Raw genomic sequence first — 20,746 nt, 5'->3', positions numbered from 1 at the left:
TGTTCCTTGAGTTCATAGTTAGCTGACCCACACCTGTCTTATTCTTTTCTTAAGGCCTTCAAAGCAAGCTATAAAAGCCTACACTTTTAGTCTTTATAATAACCATTCCCCTGTATCATTCAGATGCATAACCACTAGATAACTTAGTGTTCTCCTTCCACTGGTACTTCATCCAACCCCCCATGGATGAGTCTTAGTAATCATGATGCTATTCCATGCCAGGGTTAATCACCATCCTCCTACTACTACAGCAATGGGGTTCTTACTGCCATTTGACTGCTGAATGACCCACGCTCTAAAATCCTACACAGTCCTGTTTTTTAGTGTCATTTCTGATACCAACTGTCTTATCCTAGGTTCCCCTGAGAGTTTAACCCAAAACAAAGTCCACGTACCAAGGTTATTTGGGAAGTGTTCCCAATGAGCAGAATTGCGGAACAGGGAAGCAAAATCTCCTGAAAGTTATCTCAAAACTGCTTGCGGCCCTGGCCAGTTGGGTGGAGTGTTGTCCTGTACTCCAAAAGGTTGTGGGTTCGATTCCCAGTCAGGGATTCCCAGTCACCGATTCCCTAGGTTGCATGTTTGATTCCTGGTCAGTTTTTTTGAGAGAGAGAGAGAGTATAACGTCATCTGCCATATAACGTAATAATTTGGGCCTGTTGATGAGAATTAACCTGCCATTTTGAAAAAAAAAATAATTAGTCTGGGCCAGGTTGAGTTAATGTGAGAGGTGTGTAAGGTAAGGTATTAGAGGAACTTTGGAACCAGACCATATGCAGTGATGGCGAACCTATGACACACGTGCCAGAGGTGACACGCAAACTCATTTTTTTGGTTGATTTTCTTTGTTAAATGGCCTTTAAATATATAAAATATCAAAAATATAAATCTTTGTTTTACTATGGTTGCAAAGATCAAAAATTTTCTATATGTGACACGGCACCAGAGTGAAGTTAGGGTTTTTCGAAATGCTGACACGCCGAGCTCAAAAGGTTCACCATCACTGCCTTAGAGCAACTCTGTGAAGTTGGTTGGGGATAATAGAAAATGTCAACTGTGGATAATGAAACCTATCTCGCAGAATTTTTGTAATGATTAGTGTCTTGACTCCACCCAGCATGGCACATGGCACAAGGTCCCCAGGAACCTCCAGGTTCTGTGATTCACGGGAGGGTTCATGGGACTTGGCAGAGAGGCACAGACATGATTTAGTTGAGCCAGAGCAAAATCAGCCGTGGAAGAAACGAGTGGGACAAAATCCATAGGAAACCAGGTGCGGGCTTCCAAGAGTCCTCTCCCAGTGGAGTCACACAGGACACACTTAATTCCTCCAGCAAATAAAATGGTGCCAACCAGGGGAGCTCATTAGAAATTCAGTACCTAAGGTTTTTATTGGGGGGGTGGCCATGGAGGCCCCATCTGTAGCACAAATCAGAATTCCAGAGTCACAGGGGAAGCAGGTGTGTAACATAAACCTTATTATTTGCACAGAATTTACACAGTGAGTCATCGTGAGGGAATGGCGGGCGTCTCTCACAACCCAAGCGCCCAGATGCCAGCCAAGGGCTAACCTTGTATGCAGGCCTTTCTAAGGACAGCAGTCTCAGGCCGCTGTGTTGACTCAAAGTGCATTTCCCTTTTTATTTTGAGAGATAGGAAAGCTGAGTCTCAACGTTTGGGTGGCTTTAATGAGGACACACAGCTAGCAGGTGGCCAGGCCAAGATCTGGGACCCAGGTGTCATGGAAGGCCCTGTGAAGAAGCTGGGTGGGGCCAGGAGACCCTCTACAGGTCAGGCAGTGATGTCCAATAGAACCTTCTAGATCTGCACTGTCCACTACAGCAGCTGAGCACATGTCGCCACTGAGCACTTGGAATCACGCTAGGATGAGCTAAAGTGTTGCATTTTAGATTTTATTTAATTTTGAATTTAAATTTAAATAGGTGCATGTGGTTAGTTGCTACCACACTGGACAGCACAGTATATCATAATGTAGTGAGTTTTTTTTCTCAGGGGAAGTAGATGAGATAAATAGACTGTGACTCTTGTTCTAAACTATGGAATGCACCGATCTCTCCTCAGTGGATGCCCTTGTGTACATGCAACAATGAAAACTAACATGTAACATTTGCACATTCCCTGCAAAACGTTTTTCATTTGCTTTTGCTTTTGTGTGCTTGTGTGTGTGTGTGTGTTTTGTTTTGTTATTAAATAGGAAGGAATTTGCTCCTCTAAAAACAAAGCTTTGAGGTGGGCCCTGCAGGGCATTCTGAGGCCCACCCTGGTGAAGTGCTGGTGGGACCCCATGCCGCCTCTCGGGAGTGCTCAGGCCTCTGCTACTGAGAGATGGGGTGTCCAGCAAGTCAAGGCTGACTTTCTACGTACTTGCACCTTCTCTGTCTGATTTTGGATGAAGTGCTCTGAGCAAATAACCAGAAGCCCAGGGAAGGGAAGAGACTTTAAGAACCTATATAGTTAGTTCGGTACCTGGGCCCCAGTCTCTCATGTTCATCCTAACCCCAGGGGTGATGTGGTCCCTGGCAGCACATGGGTAGGTCTGGTGAAGGCCAGAGAGAGCTCATGGGTTGGGATGTTGAAGAAGCGGGAGAGCTCTCCCAGGGGTTATGCAGACCAGGTTGGCGTGAATTAACCCAGTTAGAATCCTGGCTCCGCTGCCTTAAGGTATTTCACGAAGCTTCAGTATCCTCATCTGTGAGATGGAAGGATCACTGTGAAAACTAAATGGAAACAGCCTGCCTCTGGGCTGCGACTGTTGTTATTGCCCGCAGGCCAGGCTGGGTGTGGGAGATGGGAAACACAGAAGGCAAGACCTGGGTTGCCACTGACCTGGTACCACTTCCATTCCAGCAATTCCCCTTCTGTTTGATGTCTGTGAATATCACCCGCATCGCAATCCAGGCCTTAAGAGAGGAGTGTCTCTCCAGGTGAGTCCTCCCACTGCTCATCCCCCCGCCCCCTCGACCCTACCGGCTGATTAGAAGGACCCAGCAGAGCCTGGTTCCCTCCCTCCCTGCCTCATTCTCCCCAGCTTCCTTCCTCACCTGCTGGCTTCTGGGGGCACTAGGCAATGTCCATGTGCACTGGTACCCATCTGCCAGCCCCTCCCCAACCCTGAGCTCAGATGTGAAGGCTGCCTGGGGAATGGCTCCCCGGGAGGGTAGTGGGGAAGGGCACCCAGGTGCCAGCCTTTGTCCACCACCTTCCTTCCTGCAGGGAGTGTAATCGGCAGCAGAAGGTGATCCCGGTGGTGAACAGCTTCTATGCTGCCACTTTCCTCCACCTCGCTCATGTCTGGAAGACGCAGCAGAAGACCATCGCAGACTCGGGCTTTGTCCTCAAAGGTGTGCTCTTTCTTCTGGGGAGACCCTCCTCTTCCAGGGCGTCCCGGGCTTAGGGGTCTCAGGGTGGTGACTAGACTGGGCTTGGCTGCAGTTCCCTTCCAGCCCACCCTCTGGAGCCTGCTAGCTCTCCCTTCTCTGCCACCCCCTCCTCCCTTTCTGCCCTTATACCTGTGGTGATATTTTCTGAATCAAAAGCTGAGTCCGACAGTGGACTGACTATTCAAAGTTGCAATTGTCCTGGGCAAGGTAGAGTGTGTGGTCCCTGTGGACCCTGTGGTCCCTTGATCTCCCTCCATGGTGAGCTCCCCATCTTAGAGGTCTCTTTCACCTCTCTCCATAGAACCTGGGCTGGGGCTACTCCCTAGAGCTGCTGGGCCCTGGACTGTGTATCCAAAGCCCCCTCAAGCCTTTTGTTCCCAATGCTCTCTGTTCCAGACTTGGAAGTGTTGGCCAAGAAGAGCCCACGGCGGCTGCTCAAGACCCTGGAGATCTACTTGGCTGGAGTATCGAAGGGACAGACCTCCTTGCTGGGAGCACAGAAGTGCCGTGAGGCACCAGCCCCTCACTCCAAGGACCTCACTTTCACAGGCGTATGTGACCTGCCACCACACTCATCCGAAGGCACGTGGCCGGTCTGACTGCCGAGGCAAACCATATCAGGAACACCTGGCTGGACCACGCCCCTTCCCATCTCAGCAGAAGGGATGTGGATGCTCCCAGGCCTGGTCGGTGAAGCAAGGACCCTCCTCCTATTGGGACACAGGGGCAGTCAGACTTGACGCACTCCGTACAGATCTGCGTCCTTTGATGTCATCTGAGTTGGGTCCAGGTCATCTCGGTGAGAGTGAATGGATCGTGGGGTGGGAGCCCCACCAGGATGTTCCACACGCCCCCAGGTAGGGTTTTCAGACCCTGGTAGCCATGGGACAGGGACCAGACAGGGACATAGAGTGTCTAGTTAGAACATGAAGGGAGGTGGTAGTGGCAGTGGCAGCCGCCAACAGGGGGCAGCATGAACAAGAGCAAGATGCCTGAGGCCACAGCTGGGCCCCCCTTCCTCTCCTCCATCCACCAGGCCAGTAGAAGAACCCCTCTGGGGCTTCGGGCCTGGCATTTGTCCCATCTCCTCTCCTTCCCGCTGTTTATGGGACAGAGCAGGGCCTCTGGCCGAGTCTCCATTGCTGCCCATCCTAACTGCCTGCAGGCCGGGCTTCCCATGGAGGTTGTGCGGTGCCCATCACAGATGGTTTTCTAGCCTGGTTGGGGGAAGGAGGAAATCAGAAGTTATTGAATAAAAGAATTGTTCTGGGTTAAGGTTTCCATGTGTTTCCTCCAAGACTAGCCTTGTCCCTTCCCTGAGCCCTGCTAGAGCCTGGCACTTCTACCGGGTGAAGGCCCTGGCCAGGGCTCCCGGAGAGGGCGCTGTGCCCTCACCAAACTCCCACTGAGTTCACATGACGTGCACCCTGCACTCTGGGTCCAGAGACTCTAACCAGTGGGCGAGGTAAGATTGACTGGTGTGCCCTAGCCAGTGTGGCTCACTGTATCGAGCATTGGCCCATGGACTGAAGGGTCCCGAGTTTGATTCCGGTCCAGGGCATGTACCTGGGCTGCAGGCTGAATCCCCAGCCTGGTCACGTACATGCAGGAGGCAACCAATTGATGTGTCTCACATCAATGCTGCTCAGTGTCTCCCCCTCCCACTCTCTCTAAAAATCAATGGAAAAATATCCTTAGGTGAGGATTAACAACAACAAAAGATGGACTGGTATGAAGTGCCCACACTGGTTTTTTTCCTGCATTTGTTTCTGGGGAAGCTGGCTGTTCCTTCATTCACAAAACAGCCTCCAGGCCAGGGAATCCTGACCTGGGGCCGGGGCCCCAGGACACTGCTCTCCTGTCCTCTGCCCTCACTCAGGTAGAGCGTGGAAGACCCTGTTAGCCCCTGCAGGCCTCTCCAAGGCTGACCCTCTGGAGGTGGGGCCATCACAGGGGTGGGGTTGTCAGCAGGATGCCTTGGGGGCGGGGCTGGCAGTGGGCCCTGCAGTGTGCCTGTGTCATCTTTGCCCGACTGAACTAATCCTTCCTCCAGCCTGGGCTTAGCTGACCGCAGAGATGCAGGGAGATGGGTGGGTGGGAAGGCAGAAGGGCCGCAGCCCAGCCTCCACTTAGGTGTCAGGTTCCTTCCACCTGCGCTGAGACCAGCTTCTCGCAGACCTGATGCATGCCCAGTCTGATCACTGCCAGGGCCCGGCCAAATGGGCCTCTCAGGTGCCCTCTTCCCGCACCCTCCAGACAGCGGAGCGCTCACAGCAGTAACAGTCCAGGGATCAAGCTCTGTTGATGGACTGTTTGGAGTGGGGCCGGTGCGGGGGAAGGGGGGACCGGTGTTAGTCTCTAAAAACTCTGAAAGTAGATGGATGCAAAGCCCTAGCCAGTTTGGCTCAGTGGATAGAGCGTTGGCCTGCAGATCGAAGGGTCTCAGGTTCGATTCTGGGCAAGGGCATGTACCTCAGTGTCAGGCTCCTCCCTGGCCCAGGCCCTGGTACCAATCCATGTGTTTCTCTCACATTGATACTGCTTTTTGTCCCTCTCTCTTCCACTCTCTCTAAAAGTCAATAAAAAAAATATTCTTGGGTGAGAATTTAAATAAAAATTTTAAAAAATGAAAAAGTAGATACAAAAATCTTAATCTGCAGTTTTGGGCAGGGAAGGGCCTGCCCAGGCCTTTCATGGGAGACTTAATATGCTTCACAACCCTAAAGGTGTGAGAACTACAGATTTGGTGCAGCCCCTAACTCCCCCTTTTAAAAATCATCCCTGAAGCTTCCAGTCAAGATAGCAGAGTAGTGCCCTTTAAAAAACGCCCCCTGGTACTGCTCTGTGTCGGCTGTCAGGTGGACGACTGTGCAGAAAAAGGCGGATATCCAGGGAGCTGATTTTTTATGCCTCTTGGCACAAAATCAACAAGATGAACTTGATTAGAATTTCCATTTTGACTGGAAAGAGCAAGCATGTCAGCTCTGAAGCCGCACAGCCCCGAGGGCCCAGGGGTGAGCTTGGGTCAGCACAGATGTGCCAGGCCTCGCACTCTGGTCGAAGCTCACACGGCCCTGCCTCGCTCGTCCCCCTGGGTCATGTGCTCAGGATGGGACCACTTTGGGGCAACTCCGTTCTCCCCTTATTTAGCGATCTAGCCGCTTTGATATTCCAGCCACCACCTATTACGCAAGAGCATGAACTCGGGCCCAGGTAACACGTGACACAATGTGCCGTGAAGTGACAAGCCAGACTTCTGCCCAGGAGGGAAGGTGGTGCTGTTGCCTGGCGAGCGTGCGTCATTCGGAAGCAGTGGCTCATTGGGGCAGCTGAGGAAATGCTGGCTCGGACGGAGAGGCAGCCCCAGCCAGTTGCCACGACCTTCTCCCAATTGGGAACGTGAGACTGATCTGAAGCCTCTGGCTGCAAGTGATCCTGAGCCTGGCGCTGGGCCACCTCCCTGTTGGGTTCAGAGCAGTACCTGCCAGGCCCACTGGGACTCCCGGCCCCTCTGCCTTAATCCTGCAAAGCCAGCGCAGGCCCCTCGGAGGGGAGAACGTGTCCCCTGGATCCCACTCTACCGCAGCATAGGAATGAGCCCGGTGAGCAGGTGGGGCGGGGAGAGCGAGCCCGGGGCAGCAGTGCAGGCGGAGAGCGGGGAAAGCACTTGTCTCCTTTATTGAACATCTGCAGGGCACCTCGGCACTGACCGGGCAGCAGGAGGAAGAACAAGCAGGCGGGGGGTGCGCAGCGAGACGGCCCTCTCACTTCCAGTTCTTGAAGAATTGCTTGAAGATGAGACTTTCTCGGCCCTGGGGCAGGATCTCCACCTGCAGGGACAACAGGGGGAGACCTGCTCACAAGGATGCCATCTCTGCCTCTACCAGGGAAGGACAATGCGGGGGATGGGGTGGGGGGTGGGGAGGGGGCAGGCTAGGCACCAGGCCTCAGTCCACTTGCTGTCCAGGCCAAGGATGCTCCCGCAAGGTGATAAGAGCTGGGAAAGATTACAGGTCACGGCTGAGGAGACAGACTGCTCCCAGGATGTAGGAAACAGTTTGCGAGACGTGCCAATTACAGATGAGCCTTACCAACTCTCCGCGAAATGGCTTGAATGACTTGTAGAGTCACCACGCTGGGGTGAGAAGGGGTGGTACCAGCTTGGGGCGGTGGCCCAGAAGTGCACAAGCTGTTCAGAGGCTCACCGGCTCCCGGGGGAGTGCTGCCCAACACCCTCTTGGAAAATCACATTTACTTTAAGTTTTTCAAGGATAGAGAAGAGCTTCCCCCGCTGGGTGGGTCTGGTAGGGAGGCCAGGTTGTCCCTCACTGCCCGAGGCTTTCCTGCCCTTCTGTCCCGTCTGAGTGGCAGCAGGTCAAGGGAGTGTCCCAGGCAGAGGGTCAGGGGCACGGTGTCTCCTCACCTGCGTGTTTGGGGCGTACCGCATGCGGGAGATGAAGCCCTCGGCCACTTGGAGGGCCGCCTGCCGCTCCTTCTCGTTAGCTTTTCGCCCTGGACCACAGAACGGAGAGGTTGCAAAAGATCAGGAACCCTCTCTAGTCCACATGCCATTTTTCTTGAAGAAATTTCAGGGGGTCCCCAGAATAGTTGGCAACTTTAAAAATAAATGGGCCAGCCCTAGCCGGTTTGGCTCAGTGGATAGAGCATCGGCCTGCGGACTGAAGGGTCCCGGGTTCGATTCCGGTCAGGGGCACATGCCCGGGTTTGATCCCCAGTAGGGAGCATGCAGGAGGCAGCTGATAAATGATTCTCTCTCATCATTGATGTTTCTATCTCTCTCCCCTCTCCCTTCCTCTGTGAAATCAATAAAGATATATTTAATAAATGAATGAATGAATGAATGAATGGGCCAGGAGGTGATAAGAATGCTGAGCTCTCCGGAGGTATGGAGTCAGCCCCTTGAGGCTTCTCCCAGCCTGGCAGCTGAGCCAGATGAAAGATGCCCTTCTGCCCACTCTGAACACTCCATCAGACCCGGGGACATTCATGGCGTTAGAGCCATGGCCCCACCCCAGGCCCCTGGCCTCCTGAGCCTGCCACGTTCTGTTATCACGCCTTCACTGCACAGCCGACTAGGACAAAGGGTGTGACTGACCCCAGTCTCACTCCCATAATGCCAGCTAGCTGACACAGGCCTAGCAGTGATGCCAACTAAGAGATAAGAAGGAAGACCCCAGAGCCATCCATTCTCTCCTAGCGGCAGTCCCTTAACACACGTGGGCTCCAGCTTAAGGCATTTTCCAGGGCAACAATATTGTCAACTGTGGTTGGCTCTCCAGTGCTAAAGACAGACAGACCCAAATGGAATCCCTTGTGGTAAACCCCGCGAGACTCAGGGCCTAGCCTCACTGCAGTGCCCGCCTCTCCCAGGAGTGGAATTCTGAAATCCATCGTCCGGAATTTCCTGGTGAGCACTAGTGAGGCATCTGCCTGTTAAGGTCTCCCCCATCTCTCCCAAGAGAAGGTGCCCTGGTCTGGAATAATCCACTCTTCTCACTTCCTTGTCCCCCAAGAGAAGCCTTCCATCTGCACAGCGCCTCTCGGTACCCTTCCGTTTACTGGACGGGAAGCAGCCTGATTCACAATCTGTACATCGACTGCGTTGAATTTCGTTCATTAACACTGTAACTGCAGAACCAGCAAGCTGGCCTTACCCCCATTCTAACAAGATACGTACTGGGGTCAACAGGAGAGAATTTTGATCTATACATAGCAACACCCAGAACCAAAGTTTCACCCCCAACCTCCTGGAACCAAAAAGCTGAGACTTGACCGGAACTTGATCATCTGAGTCCTTTCAGAATCTAAGGGTCTGTTGTCCAGAACGATCCGGCGCTGAAACCCTCCGATTGAAACCTGCCCGGCCAGCCCTCCACGCGCCAGACTGTTCTTCCCTTACGCTACCCCTGCCCCCCAACCCTCGATCTGGGAGGCAGTTTGAGGCTTGCTTCCTATCTCCTTGCTGGTTGACTTCCCAATAAATCTTTTTTTTCTTTTCTCAAAAGTCAGTGCTGCCCTGGCCGGTGTGGCTCAGTTGGTTGAGCGTGCACTGAAAAGTCACGGGTTCGATTCCCAGTCAGGGCACATACCGGTTTGTGGTTTGATCCCAGGCCGGGGTGCATACGGCAGGCAACCAATCTGATCAATGTTTCTCTCACATTGCTATTTCACTCTCTCCCTCTCCCCTTCTCTCTCAAATCAATAAATATATATATATTTTAAAAAGCCAGTGCCATAGTACTGGCTTTAGTGCCCCTGTTTGGTGACAACACCAACCAGGCTATACAATGCAGTTAGCTACAAATTATCTAACTTAATGTGGCGTACCCTTCTCTGTGATTTGACCAGCGACCCACCAGATATCTTCCTGGCTGGCAAATTCATTTTTTCTTCTCTGGTTTCTCTTCCCTGAATTGTTTGGTTCTTTGCTTGGGGTTAATTATGTTCCCATGGAGGTCTGCACACCAGCCTCCCCACCCCTTCCCCCATGCTTGGACTTGGTTCGGTGGGAAGGAGCCCTGTGGTAGGAGGGAAAAGGCATCTCGCCCCCTCCCCCCCCCGCCCCACACACACACACTTTAACCTGCCAGGCTGCTTGCTGCTCCAGGCCCTGCCCTGAAGCAATGGCATTACTGCCCAGCAGCAGCCACACTTCGAACACCCAACCCTCTCTATCTTCCTGACCAGGCTGGGACTGCGGGTGTGTCTTGGCCTTGGTTGAACAAATATACCATCAAGACACTAGAGATGATATGGTTTCTGCTTTCAAGGCGTTTATGACCTGGCCAGGGAGGTAAGACATGAACAGACAAGCGTGGAGAAGAAACGGAGCTGCCAGGCCCGCTCAGACACTCAGCTCGCCTCAACACTGCAGCGTCAGACCGAGGGACAGGCTCTGACAACAGGGCTTCCGTGTCCAACCAGACAAGTTCTCCCAGTTCACTGCCCATGGCATAAAGTGAGCCGGTTTATCTAAAAGGCCTGTCGTTCCTCAAGGCAGGATGGCAGGACCAGGGTCCTGGGAGCTTCCCAGGTTCCCCCCCACACCCCCACACCTCCGCCCCAGTGCCTAGTGAATCAGAATGGGGGGTGTCCAGCCATCTGTCTTCACGGGCCCTCAGCCCTCCTGCAATCCTGCTCAAGTTTCAGAATTAGGGGGTGGGAACAGAAAAGAGAGGCCTGGAGCCTGAGGGCAGGCCCAGAGTATCAGCCTGTGGGGTCGGAGCAGGCCAGCCTCCGCCTGGCGCAGGGATGCCCACATACCCTTCCAGATGTAGATCTTGCCACAGAGCCCGTTGTCCAGCACAAAGCAGTCATCGGGTATCAGCAACTCCATGGCGAAGGGGCTGGCGTCGGCCACCTTGGTCAGGTTCATCTGCCCGGTGGCGTCAGAGACCTGGGGAGGGTGTGCAGGGACAGTGTCAGCACAGCCCCTCGCACACGGAGCCCAAGCTGAGGTCCCAGAGGAGCTGCCCCGCACACACACCTCACACCTTCAATAGGACAGAGTAACCTTTAGGCTGGGCCCCGCAACACTGTTTCAAAGAACCCTTTGCCAAGATAACAAGAAAGCAGATATGAGGAGGACTGGACCGGTGACTATGAAGACTGAAAGTTAAAACATTCAGAATGAGCATCACTGATATCTGTTCCAACAGCAATGCCTTCGTTGTCTCCTAGCCGGAACCCTATTTGGGCTTCTGCCTGCATCCGTGTCTCCCAAATAGCTATTCCTTTGACCTCAAATAAAATGCTTGTTGCTGCCCTGACTGGTTTGGCTCAGTGGATAGAGCGTCGGCCTGTGGACTGAAGGGTCCCAGGTTTGATTCCGGTCAAGGGCATGTACCTTGGTTGTGGCACATCCCCAGTAGAGGGTGTGCAGGAGGCAGCTGATTGATGTTTCTCTCTCATCAATGTTTCTAACTCTCTATCCCTCTCCCTTCCTCTCTGTAAAAAATCAATAAAATATATTTTTAAAAAATGCCTGTTGCCTCTCAGTTTGAAAGGCTATTTTTAGGCTGACAGAGCCATGCTGGATCACCCTCCCCCCATACACAGTCCTAACCTCCGTCCAGGGTCCAGGGCAGAGGCTGCCTCCCTGCACCACGGCCCCACCCACAGCCCAGGCCAGGGAAGCAGACGGGACAAGGAGGAGGCTCTGCTGGGCAAATCCAGGCAGCCCCAGGCCTCCCATCACCCTCACCACTGCAGCCCAGAGCCCCAAATCCATGTGGAAAGTAAGTGGATTCCACATGACAAACGCAAAGCTCGACATTGTCAGATGTCCTGCTCCAAGAATGGCCGGAAGCGGAGTACATCTATCTCCCCAGGAGGGCCCGACACCCACCTTCCCATCCTCCTCTCCCTCCCAGCCCAGCCCAGACTTCGCACTGTGCCTCCTCTCCCTCAGCCCCCGCTGCACCCACCCCTGCCCGGTCCCAGGGCAGGCCCCGGACGCCCACCTTATACAGAGCCGCAGCGTGGGCATTCGTCTGGTCCGCTGTGAGGTCCTCCTCAGGGTTGCCCTCCTTCAGAGCAGGCTTGGAGCCCAGGACCTGCCGGAGTCAGGGAAGACCAGGTTCCCAGGGATTCCTGGCACCCGTCCCAGACCTTCCCAACCCGTTACGCCCAGGGCCACGGCCTCGGGTGGGGCAAACGGTCCTGCACGAGGGCACCCGGCACAGATGAGGGCTGGGTCCCGGCCACCCCACCTGCCAGGCCGCTGGTCCATCCGCCCACAGGGGTACTTTACTCTGAACCACACCGAGGCACCCTGTGAACGAGCCACGAACAGCGGCTACGACGCCCCACCCAGCCCTCCACTGACGGCCCTCTGGCCCCCAGCCAGTCATAGCCGTCTCCCAGCTCCCCAGCAGAGGCCTCCCAACCCCACAGCCCCCCCACCTGGATCATCTCGGCAGGCTCCTCCCCGTCGCTGACGATCTCCACCCGGGCCTTGCCCTGCCGCTCGCTGTCCCGGATGGCCAGGGCCAGGTCCCGCGCCTTGTTGCGCTCCAGGATGTTGGACTTCCCCCCGCACCAGGTGAAGATGTTCTGGCGGGAAGGGGGAGGCCGGGGAAAGAAGGCTTCTCTGAGCATGGTGATCCCCACCCCTCGCCTCCCCCCGCCTTACTTCTCTCCACATCACTTATCAGCGGACATTTCAACATCTCTATCTTGTGTATAATCTCTCCCCTGACTAGACAGTAAGCTTCATTAGGACATGAGTGTTTTCGTTTTGCTTTGCTTTGTTCATTGCTGTATGCCCAGTGCTCAAACAGAGACGGACACATATTTAGGCACAAAATGAATGAATGAATGAATGAGTGAGTGAATGAATGAATGAATGAATGAGTGAATGCCATCCCTGAGCTTCCTACCGGCACCCCTGCCAGGCACAGCCCTCATCCCCTCTCTCGAGCTGGTCCTCCTGCCTTCATCTCATTGCTTTTAGTCCTCCTTCCATTTCTGCCCCAAATCTTCGGCACCACAAGATGTGGTCCAGCTTGGACATCGTCCCCGGGTGCCGAAAGGTTGCTGGTTCGATTGTAATCAGGGCGTATGCCCAGGTTGTGGGCTTGATCCCTGATAGGAGGCGTGCAGGAGACCGCCGATTGATGTTACCTTCTCACATAGATGTTTCTCTCCCTCTCCCTTTCTCTCTCTCACCACATCCTGCCATAGATGACTGCAAGTGACAGGCCAGGCCTGTCATGGCTGCCTCCCCAGGGCAAGCAATCAGTGGACCCCGGGCTGGCTCAGAGCGGCCATCAGACTCCCTGAGTGAAAGGATGAGGGAGGTTTCTGTCCTGAACACACAGATGTTTCTAATGGCGGGAGTGGCCCCACTGGGAGCGGACTTACCGCTGCTCAGCTGCTCTCCCTCTCCCTGGCCTCCCGGCCCCTGCCCTTCCAAAGGACGGTGCCAACAGAGCGGTCGGTCCGCCCTGCCTGCCCACCTGGCCCAGGTCCAGGATGAAGCAGTCCCCGGTGTTGAAGCTGTCCCAGCTCAGCGCCCGCTCGGTGGCGCGGATATTCTTCTTCCCCTTCACCTGGTACAGCTTCCTGATGGCCTCTGGGGCGGCCTCTGCGGAGATCTTGTGAAATGCCGACTCCACGCCGCCTTCCTGCAGCCCAGATGGCCGGCCTCAGAGGGCTGGCGGGGCCGGCGCCCTCCGCACCCCCTCCCACGGGAGACGGGCAGACCCAGCCCCGAGGACACCGGGCCTTCTGCAGGGTGAGCACCAGCCGGAAGGGGCTGGGCTCGAGAGAAGCGCAGGGGCTGACCTGGTACTTGAGGCCCCTCGGGAAGTAGCTCATGAAGAGGTCGGACTCGTTGCCCTGCACCTCGCGGTGCTGCACGGGCCGCTCCCCCAGCAGCGTGTTGAGGTGCACGGCCAGCACCGCGCAGGCTCCCTGCTCATCCCGCGAGGACTGCTGGCCTGGGGCGGTGGGAGGGGGCAGGGCCAGGCCCGTGAGACCCTCGCCACCCTCGGGGCCCGACCCCCCTGCCCTGCAGGCCCTCACCTATCCACAGGTGCAGGTGGGAGAACTCCTCCGTGCCGTTGTACAGCACCAGGTAGGAGTCCCCCGAGAAGAACACGCCCTGGTTCTCGGGGGCCACGGGCACCGGCTTCATCTTCTCCACCCGCCATACGTACAGGCCGGGCTCCTGCACTGATGTCGAGAATGGAGAGCTGCTGTGGGAGGAGAGGGGGTTGGCAGGGACCAGAGCCCGGGAGGAGCGGCCTGGAGCAGAGAGACTTGGGGAGGCCTAGGGACTGGGATGTGGGGAGGAGGGATGCTGAGGGAGGAGTGCTGGGAGGAGGGATGCTGGGGGAGGAGTGCTGGGAGGAGAGGCGGCCTTGGAAATGAAGGAGGGGAGGGGTGGGAGGGAATGGGGTGCACAGCCTACCTCTGGGGGATGGGTGTGTACATGCTGTTTCCAGACCTGGAACGAGAGAAGACGCCGTTATTATTACAAATGTCATGACGACCACCCTTCCCAGTGGTCTGGAGCGGCCCTCCACGTTGGCCAAGTGGTTTCATGTTCATCAGCTACTTCATCTCCAAGAGCAGGAGAGATTAAATCTGGCTCCATGATGCTGGCAGAGAACCCGAAGCTCAGAGAGCCTAAGTCCCCAGCCACACAGCTAGTAAGGGGCAGGGAAACTGGGTGTCTGGCTCCGGGGCCAGTGTCTTCCCCATGCTGTGACCACTAAGCCACACCCCTCTTCTGCCTCCAGACCTGGGCATGGCATGGGGCTGGAATGCAGCTCTCTAAGCAATAACTGCTTATGTTATAAAGTCTAAAATCAACGACACGCGTTTCCACCAAAAATAAAAATAAAAAAGCAAATTAAACCCAAAATGATAAAAAGTAAAATTCAGGCCGAACCGGTTTGGCTCAGTGGATAGAGCGTCGGCCTACGGACTCAAGGGTCCCAGGTTCGATTCCGGTCGAGGGCATGTACCTTGGTTGCGGGCACATCCCCACTGGGGGGCATGCAGGAGGCAGCTGTTTGATCTCTCTCATCGATGTTTCTAACTCTCTATCCCTCTCCCTTCTTCTCTGGAAAAAATCAATAAAATATATTTAAAAAAATAAATAAATAAATAAAATTCAGAGCAGAGCTGGCTGGTGTGATCAGTGGTTACAGCATCAGCCTGTGCACCAGAGGGTATTCGGTTAGATTCCTGGTCAAAGGCACATACCTGGGTTGCAGGTCCAAACCCCACCCCTGGTCAGGGCGCTTGTGGGAAGCAACCAATTGGTGTGTCTGTCACACTGATGTTTCTCTCTCTCTTTCTCTTTCTCTCTTTCTTCCCCACCCCCCTCTGTTCCTCCCCATTCCCACTCCCTTCCACGCTCTCTAAAATCAATGGGGGGAAAAACCCTCACTCATTCAATGAGGATTAATAAATAAGAGCAGAAATTAATAGAAAACAAAAAAAAATAGAGAAAATAATTGAAGCTGGTTTTGGAAAAATATCAATAAAATTGATGAACTTCTAGACAAACTGGTTAGGAAAAATAATAGACACAGATTCCCAATACAGAAATGAGAAAGATGATATCACTACAGAGTCTGCAGATATTAACGGGATAAAGACTTACAAAAACTTTATGCTGATATATTCAACAACGTATATAAAAATGGGCAAATTTCTTGAAGGATACAAATTATGAAAGTTCACTTAAGAATACTTAGATTACCTGCATAGTTCTAATATCTACTAAACAAACTGAATTTGTACTTAAAAAGTCCTCCCCCACCCCAAATAAATTCCAAGTCAAGACATGTTCTACTAAAAAGTTAAGGAAAACATAATACCAAGTATACAAACTCTTTCAGAAAAGAGACCACTTCTCAATTTATCCTATGCTGCCAGCATTATCTTGATAGAACAAAATCAAATAAATATATTACAGCAAAGAAAATTAGACCAATATCACTCATGAACACAAGGCACAAAAATATTAACAAAATTTTAGCATATGGAATGCCATCATATAAAGAATAAAACATATGACTAATGAAGGTTTATCCCAGGAATGCAGTGTTGGTTTAACATCTGAAAATCAATCAATGTAATACACCCTATTAACTATTTCTTTACTTTTATCTCAACAGATGCAAAAAAAGCAGGTTAGCAGGATTCTATATCCATTCCTGATTTTTAAGAAAAAAAATTTTGCCCAACATGGTTCAGTGGTTTTAGTGTCAACTTATGAACCAGGAGGTCATGGTTCGATTTCCAGTCAGGGCAAATGCCTGGGTTGTGGGCTAGATCCCCACCCCCCAACCCAGTGTGGAGCATGCAGGAGGCGGCTGATCAATGATTATCTCTTATTATTGATGTTTCTTTCTCTCCCTCTCCCTTCCTCTCTGAAATAAATATAATTTTTTTAAAAAAAACACAACTTTCAAAGCCCTGGCCCATTATCAAAACAAAAAATAAACAAACAAAAACAAACTTTTAGCAAACTTCCTTAACCTGATAAAATGTGTCTACCAAAAACAAACAAAACCCAGAAAAACAAAAGACCCTAAAGCTAACATTAAACTTAATACCTTCTCTGGGGCATCAGCTGTCATTTCCACTAGTATGTACCCAGCTCCCTTCAAATGCCAGAATGACGAACATCATCTTTACTCTGTAGGTCAGTAACAGTAACCTTTTGGGGACAAACATTATTCAAGGGGAAAAAATGCTAAAGGAAGTACTTTAAACATATATTAACTTTTTAAAAATTCAGCCAATGCACGCTGGACTAGTAGCTAGTTCAGGGGTGAGCAAACTTTTTGACTCGAGGGCCACAATGGGTTCTTAAACTGGACCGGAGGGCCGGAACAAAAGCATGGATGGAGTGTTTGTGTGAACTAATATAAATTCAAAGTAAACATCATTACATAAAAGGGTACGGTCTTTTTTTTTTTTTTTAGTTTTATTCATTTCAAATGGGCCGGATCCGGCCCATGGGCCGTAGTTTGCCCACGGCTGAGCTAGTTGATTAGAGAGTCATCTCGATATGCCAAGGTTTTTGGTTCAATCCCGGGTCAGGGTACATATAAGAATCAACCAATGAATGCATAAATAGCCGAAACTGGTTTGGCTCAGTGGATAGAGCGTCGGCCTGCAGACTGAAAGGTCCCAGGTTCGATTCCGGTCAAGGGCATGTACCTGGGTTGCGGGCACATCCCCAGTAGGGGATGTGCAGGAGGCAGCTGATCGATGTTTCTCTCTCATCGATGTTTCTAGCTCTCTGTCCCTCTCCCTTCCTCTCTGTGGAAAATCAATAAAATATATTTTTAAAAAATACAAATAAAAATTCAGCAAATGCAGTAACTACAGCTTCACTCACTGTCTCTTTCATATGTTCCCATTCCTACAGGGTTTCTTTTTTTTGGCTTAAAGTGCAGAGCCCACACCAGCAAGTACTGCAAAACAATTAGCATTTTAAAACATTTGAGAGAGAAACATCAAATTGTTGTTCCACTTATTTATGCATTTAAAAAATTTTTTTAATAGTCACTGGAGGACATGCTTAGAAAGAGGCGGGCAGAGGGGAGGGAGGGGGAGGGAGAGGGAGATGGAGAGGGAGAGGGGGAGAGGGAGATGGAGAGGGAGAGAGAGAGAGGAAACAGAAACATTGATGTGAGAGAGAAACATTAATTGGCTGCCTTCTGTACATACTCAACTGGGGTTAGAACCCACAACCCAGATATGTGCCCTGACCAGGAATCGAACAGGCAGCCTTTCTGTCCACAGGACGATGCTCAGCCAACTGGGCCACTCCCACAGCTGAACAGCATTTTTGTAAGGCGAGCGCCAGTGGTGCAGGGTAAGGGACTGGGAATTTCAGGGCGAAGAGGCAAACTGGCACCATCAGGAGATTCTTGGGAGCTGGGGAAGCAGAGAAAAGTCTGTGTGTGTGTGTGTGTGTGTGTGTGTGTGTGTGTGTGTGTGTGTGTAGGGGGGGAAGTGGCTAGAAGAGCAGGGGGTGTTGAGTCTGAAGAGCAAACAGGGAGAAACAGGAGCAGTGGCTATGGGTAGAAGATACCATGTGAATTACGACTTTCCTTTCCCCCTCTTTAACTTACAACATAGCTGAAGGCATGTTTTGGAACCACCCTTCCCCAGTGAGGGGAGGCGGTGAGGGAGAGGTTTGGAGCAGGAACCTGTACCACTTCTCTGTCCCACAGAGTCACATGCTGTGCCCACATCCCCTGCAACAGGCAGGAGCCTGTGACTCAGGCCTGACGTGGTGAGGCCACTGCCCGAGCCCAAGCCAGTGGGCGAGTGTGGAACAGAGATGGCGTGACCAAGCGGACCAATGTCAGCTTTGCTATTTTTCATTCTGAGATACTGATCTGAGAGCTCAGGCCACAACTCAAAAGCAGGCAGCCCACAGGCCTCGGAGAGCCACTGCAGGGTCTTGATGAAAGGGGCTGGGCTGCCTGCTCCGTCATCACCCTGGCTCTCCACCGTGGCTGCCCATTAGAATGACCTCAGGATCTTATAAAAACAGGGGTGGCCAGCCAGCCAGTGTGGCTCAAAGGTTGAGTGAGCATCAACCCATGAACCAGGAGGTCTGGGCTCGATCCCCAGTAGGGGGCGTGCAGGAGGCGGCCAATCAATGATTCTCTCTCATCATTGATGTTTCTATCTCTCTCTCCCTTCCCCTTCCTCTCTAAAATCAATAAAAATACTAAAAACAAGCCCTAACCGGTTTGGCTCAGTGGATAGAGCGTCAGCCTGAGGACTCAAGGGTCCTGGGTTCAATTCCGGTCAAGGGCATGTACCTTGGTTGCGGGCACATCCCCAGTGGGGAGTGTGCAGGAGGCAGCTGATCGATGTTTCTCTCTCATCAATGTTTCTAACTCTCTATCCCTCTCTCTTCATCTCTGTAAAAAAAAAATCAATAAAATATATTTTAAAAAATATATTAAAAACAAAACAAGACAAAAACAGGGATGCCCCAACCCCAGGCTGGAGACTTGGATGCCACAGGTCCGCAGGGGGCCCATGCGCCAGCACGCTGAATGTATGTTCCAGGTGATTCCGATGCTGCCAGTGAGCTGCCCAGAGCCGGGCCTCACACTCGCCTGCACATAGAATCCCCTGGGGGGCTGTAAAAAATCCCAATGTCGCAGGCCCCATAGCAGACCAGTTAAAATCAGACTGAGAAATTCCAGGTGCCTCTTGGGCACTGGTCAGAGCTGACATCCCCCTCCCCCCAGCTACCCCTTCAGGTCCCCACCCCACAGCCTGAGGCTCCAGCCTCACCCACAAGATCTACCTCACCTCCGGCCTTTCACTCTCAGTCCCTCCCAGCCTCTCTGCCCAAGCCCACAGTTCCTGGAGCCTCCTCAGTGCGCACCTCCTCCCTCAAGTCCATCAAAGCCCCTCCACATCTCCAGGCCCATATCAAGTCCCAGGAGCCTTCCAGGACATTCCGTGGCCTGCGCCTTCTCTGGGAGTTCCCAGCCCTCTCACCTGGGACCATGCAGTTCAGTCCCTGCCTGTAGCTCCGGTAGAGCAGCACCTGACCGCCTCATGGCTCAGCCAGAGGAGGGTCAGGCCTGAGGGCCCTGCATTCCTCATGCAGCCCTGACAGGCTCTACTCGGTGCCATTCAAGGTCTGAGCTGGGAGTTTGGCCCCGGGCAGGACGGGAGGTGGGGGTGGGGCGGTGCAGAAATGAAGCACAGCCTGTGGCCCTGGCCTGCCTGGAGGGGCCGTGGAGCAGGGAGCCGCCATCACAGCCAGTGGGACCGCAGGCAGACGGCCCCTGGGTGGGGGATGGCACAGAATCCCAGTCGTCAGCCTTAGAAGGAACCTAATGCTACCCAGCAGGGGCTCCGACTATTAGACCAGAACGGAGCCTGAGAACACAGGACTGAACAGAGTGAGACAGGCTGGAGCAGGCGCGGCAGAAGGCAGGACCAGGGATCCAGTCGGACTGTCATGGGTCGGGGTGGGGTGCATGCCCTGGAGCCTGGGGGGCGGGGGGGGGGGCTTGCTGACATGCTTACATTTCAGGCAATGCCTGGAGGCTGTCACAATGACCAAAGTCCTCTGTTGTATCCTTGCTCCCTGATTCCACTGATCCCCAACAGGTCCCTTCACCTCCCAGTCCCAGTGTGTCCCTGGTTGTGAAATGGAACAGTCCCCACCACTCCCCCCAGACAACACCAGACCCAGCCCGGAACAGCGGCATTCCCATGAGCTGGGTGCAGAGGCTCCTGGGCGGTGCGCTTTCCCCGGATACCAATAGGACCCCCCCTCCCCCTTCAGCCCCCCTCACCGCACCCCAGGCGGCCAGCAGACCCTCGGCAGGATCTGGAATTCAAATGCTTGGCCAGCTTGGGCCCCTCCCCCAGTCACTCTACAGTCACCCCACAGTCCAGGCTTGGGGACAGGTGACCTCAAGTCTGAATGCATTTCCAGGCCGGCTGAGGGCCTTCTGGGGTCCCGTCACTCGGGGAGGCGGCCTCAGTCGGGAGGCTGTCACCAGCACTCACCCCAGGACGAGGCCCCACGCAGGAGCTCCCCGTCAGGACCCTGATCCCAACCCATCTCCTCCAGCGGCTGCTGGCTCCTGCCAGGTGAGGCCCTGGAGCCTGGCAGAAAGCTGCCAGGACAAAGTGGCTCCCGGTGACCTGCGTCTCCTTCCAGACCCCGGCAGCCAGCCCCGTGCCCCCCACCCCCACACCGAGGGTCCCGGCTAGCCCCCTTTCACCTTTCGCAGCGCGGCTTCTGCTTCTACTTTCCAGCTCTGCTTCCTCCCTTCCTGCCCCACCCCAGCCTCACTTCCTTC

The 20,746-nt window shown here is 53.4% G+C and overlaps 2 protein-coding genes across 7 annotated transcripts in view; one reads left to right on the top strand and one right to left on the bottom strand.

The window, feature by feature from the left end:
• ELMOD3 (ELMO/CED-12 domain containing 3) overlaps positions 1 to 4,676 on the top strand; it is a 25,315-nt gene extending 20,639 nt beyond the window's left edge. For both annotated transcript variants that reach the window (XM_006764005.2, XM_015564096.1), the window contains 3 exons: positions 2,869 to 2,945; positions 3,235 to 3,362; positions 3,798 to 4,676. In XM_006764005.2, the coding sequence (XP_006764068.1) occupies positions 2,869 to 2,945; positions 3,235 to 3,362; positions 3,798 to 4,000 (408 nt within the window). In that variant the 3' untranslated portion in view covers positions 4,001 to 4,676. The remainder of the gene's footprint in view (positions 1 to 2,868; positions 2,946 to 3,234; positions 3,363 to 3,797) is intronic.
• Positions 4,677 to 7,055: 2,379 nt separating this feature from the next.
• CAPG (capping actin protein, gelsolin like) overlaps positions 7,056 to 20,746 on the bottom strand; it is a 14,852-nt gene continuing 1,161 nt past the window's right edge. For 2 of the 5 annotated variants that reach the window (XM_015564093.1, XM_006764003.2), the window contains exons 2-10: positions 14,338 to 14,373; positions 13,950 to 14,122; positions 13,710 to 13,864; positions 13,382 to 13,549; positions 12,327 to 12,476; positions 11,885 to 11,977; positions 10,686 to 10,818; positions 7,825 to 7,913; positions 7,056 to 7,231 (exon numbers count right to left, since the gene is read on the bottom strand). In XM_015564093.1, coding sequence (XP_015419579.1) covers positions 7,166 to 7,231; positions 7,825 to 7,913; positions 10,686 to 10,818; positions 11,885 to 11,977; positions 12,327 to 12,476; positions 13,382 to 13,549; positions 13,710 to 13,864; positions 13,950 to 14,122; positions 14,338 to 14,360 — 1,050 coding nt within the window. In that variant the 5' untranslated portion in view covers positions 14,361 to 14,373 and the 3' untranslated portion in view covers positions 7,056 to 7,165. Of the gene's footprint in view, positions 7,232 to 7,824; positions 7,914 to 10,685; positions 10,819 to 11,884; positions 11,978 to 12,326; positions 12,477 to 13,381; positions 13,550 to 13,709; positions 13,865 to 13,949; positions 14,123 to 14,337; positions 14,374 to 20,668 lie in introns of all 5 variants that reach the window. The other 3 variants (XM_006764002.2, XM_006764004.2, XM_015564094.1) reach the window with 3 other exon arrangements.

The sequence above is a fragment of the Myotis davidii genome, unplaced genomic scaffold (assembly GCF_000327345.1).
Source record: "Myotis davidii unplaced genomic scaffold, ASM32734v1 scaffold339, whole genome shotgun sequence".
NCBI classification, from domain to species: Eukaryota; Metazoa; Chordata; class Mammalia; order Chiroptera; family Vespertilionidae; genus Myotis; species Myotis davidii.
The sequence above is the reverse complement of the archived record's forward strand: the minus strand, read 5'-3'. Positions and strand labels throughout refer to the sequence as shown.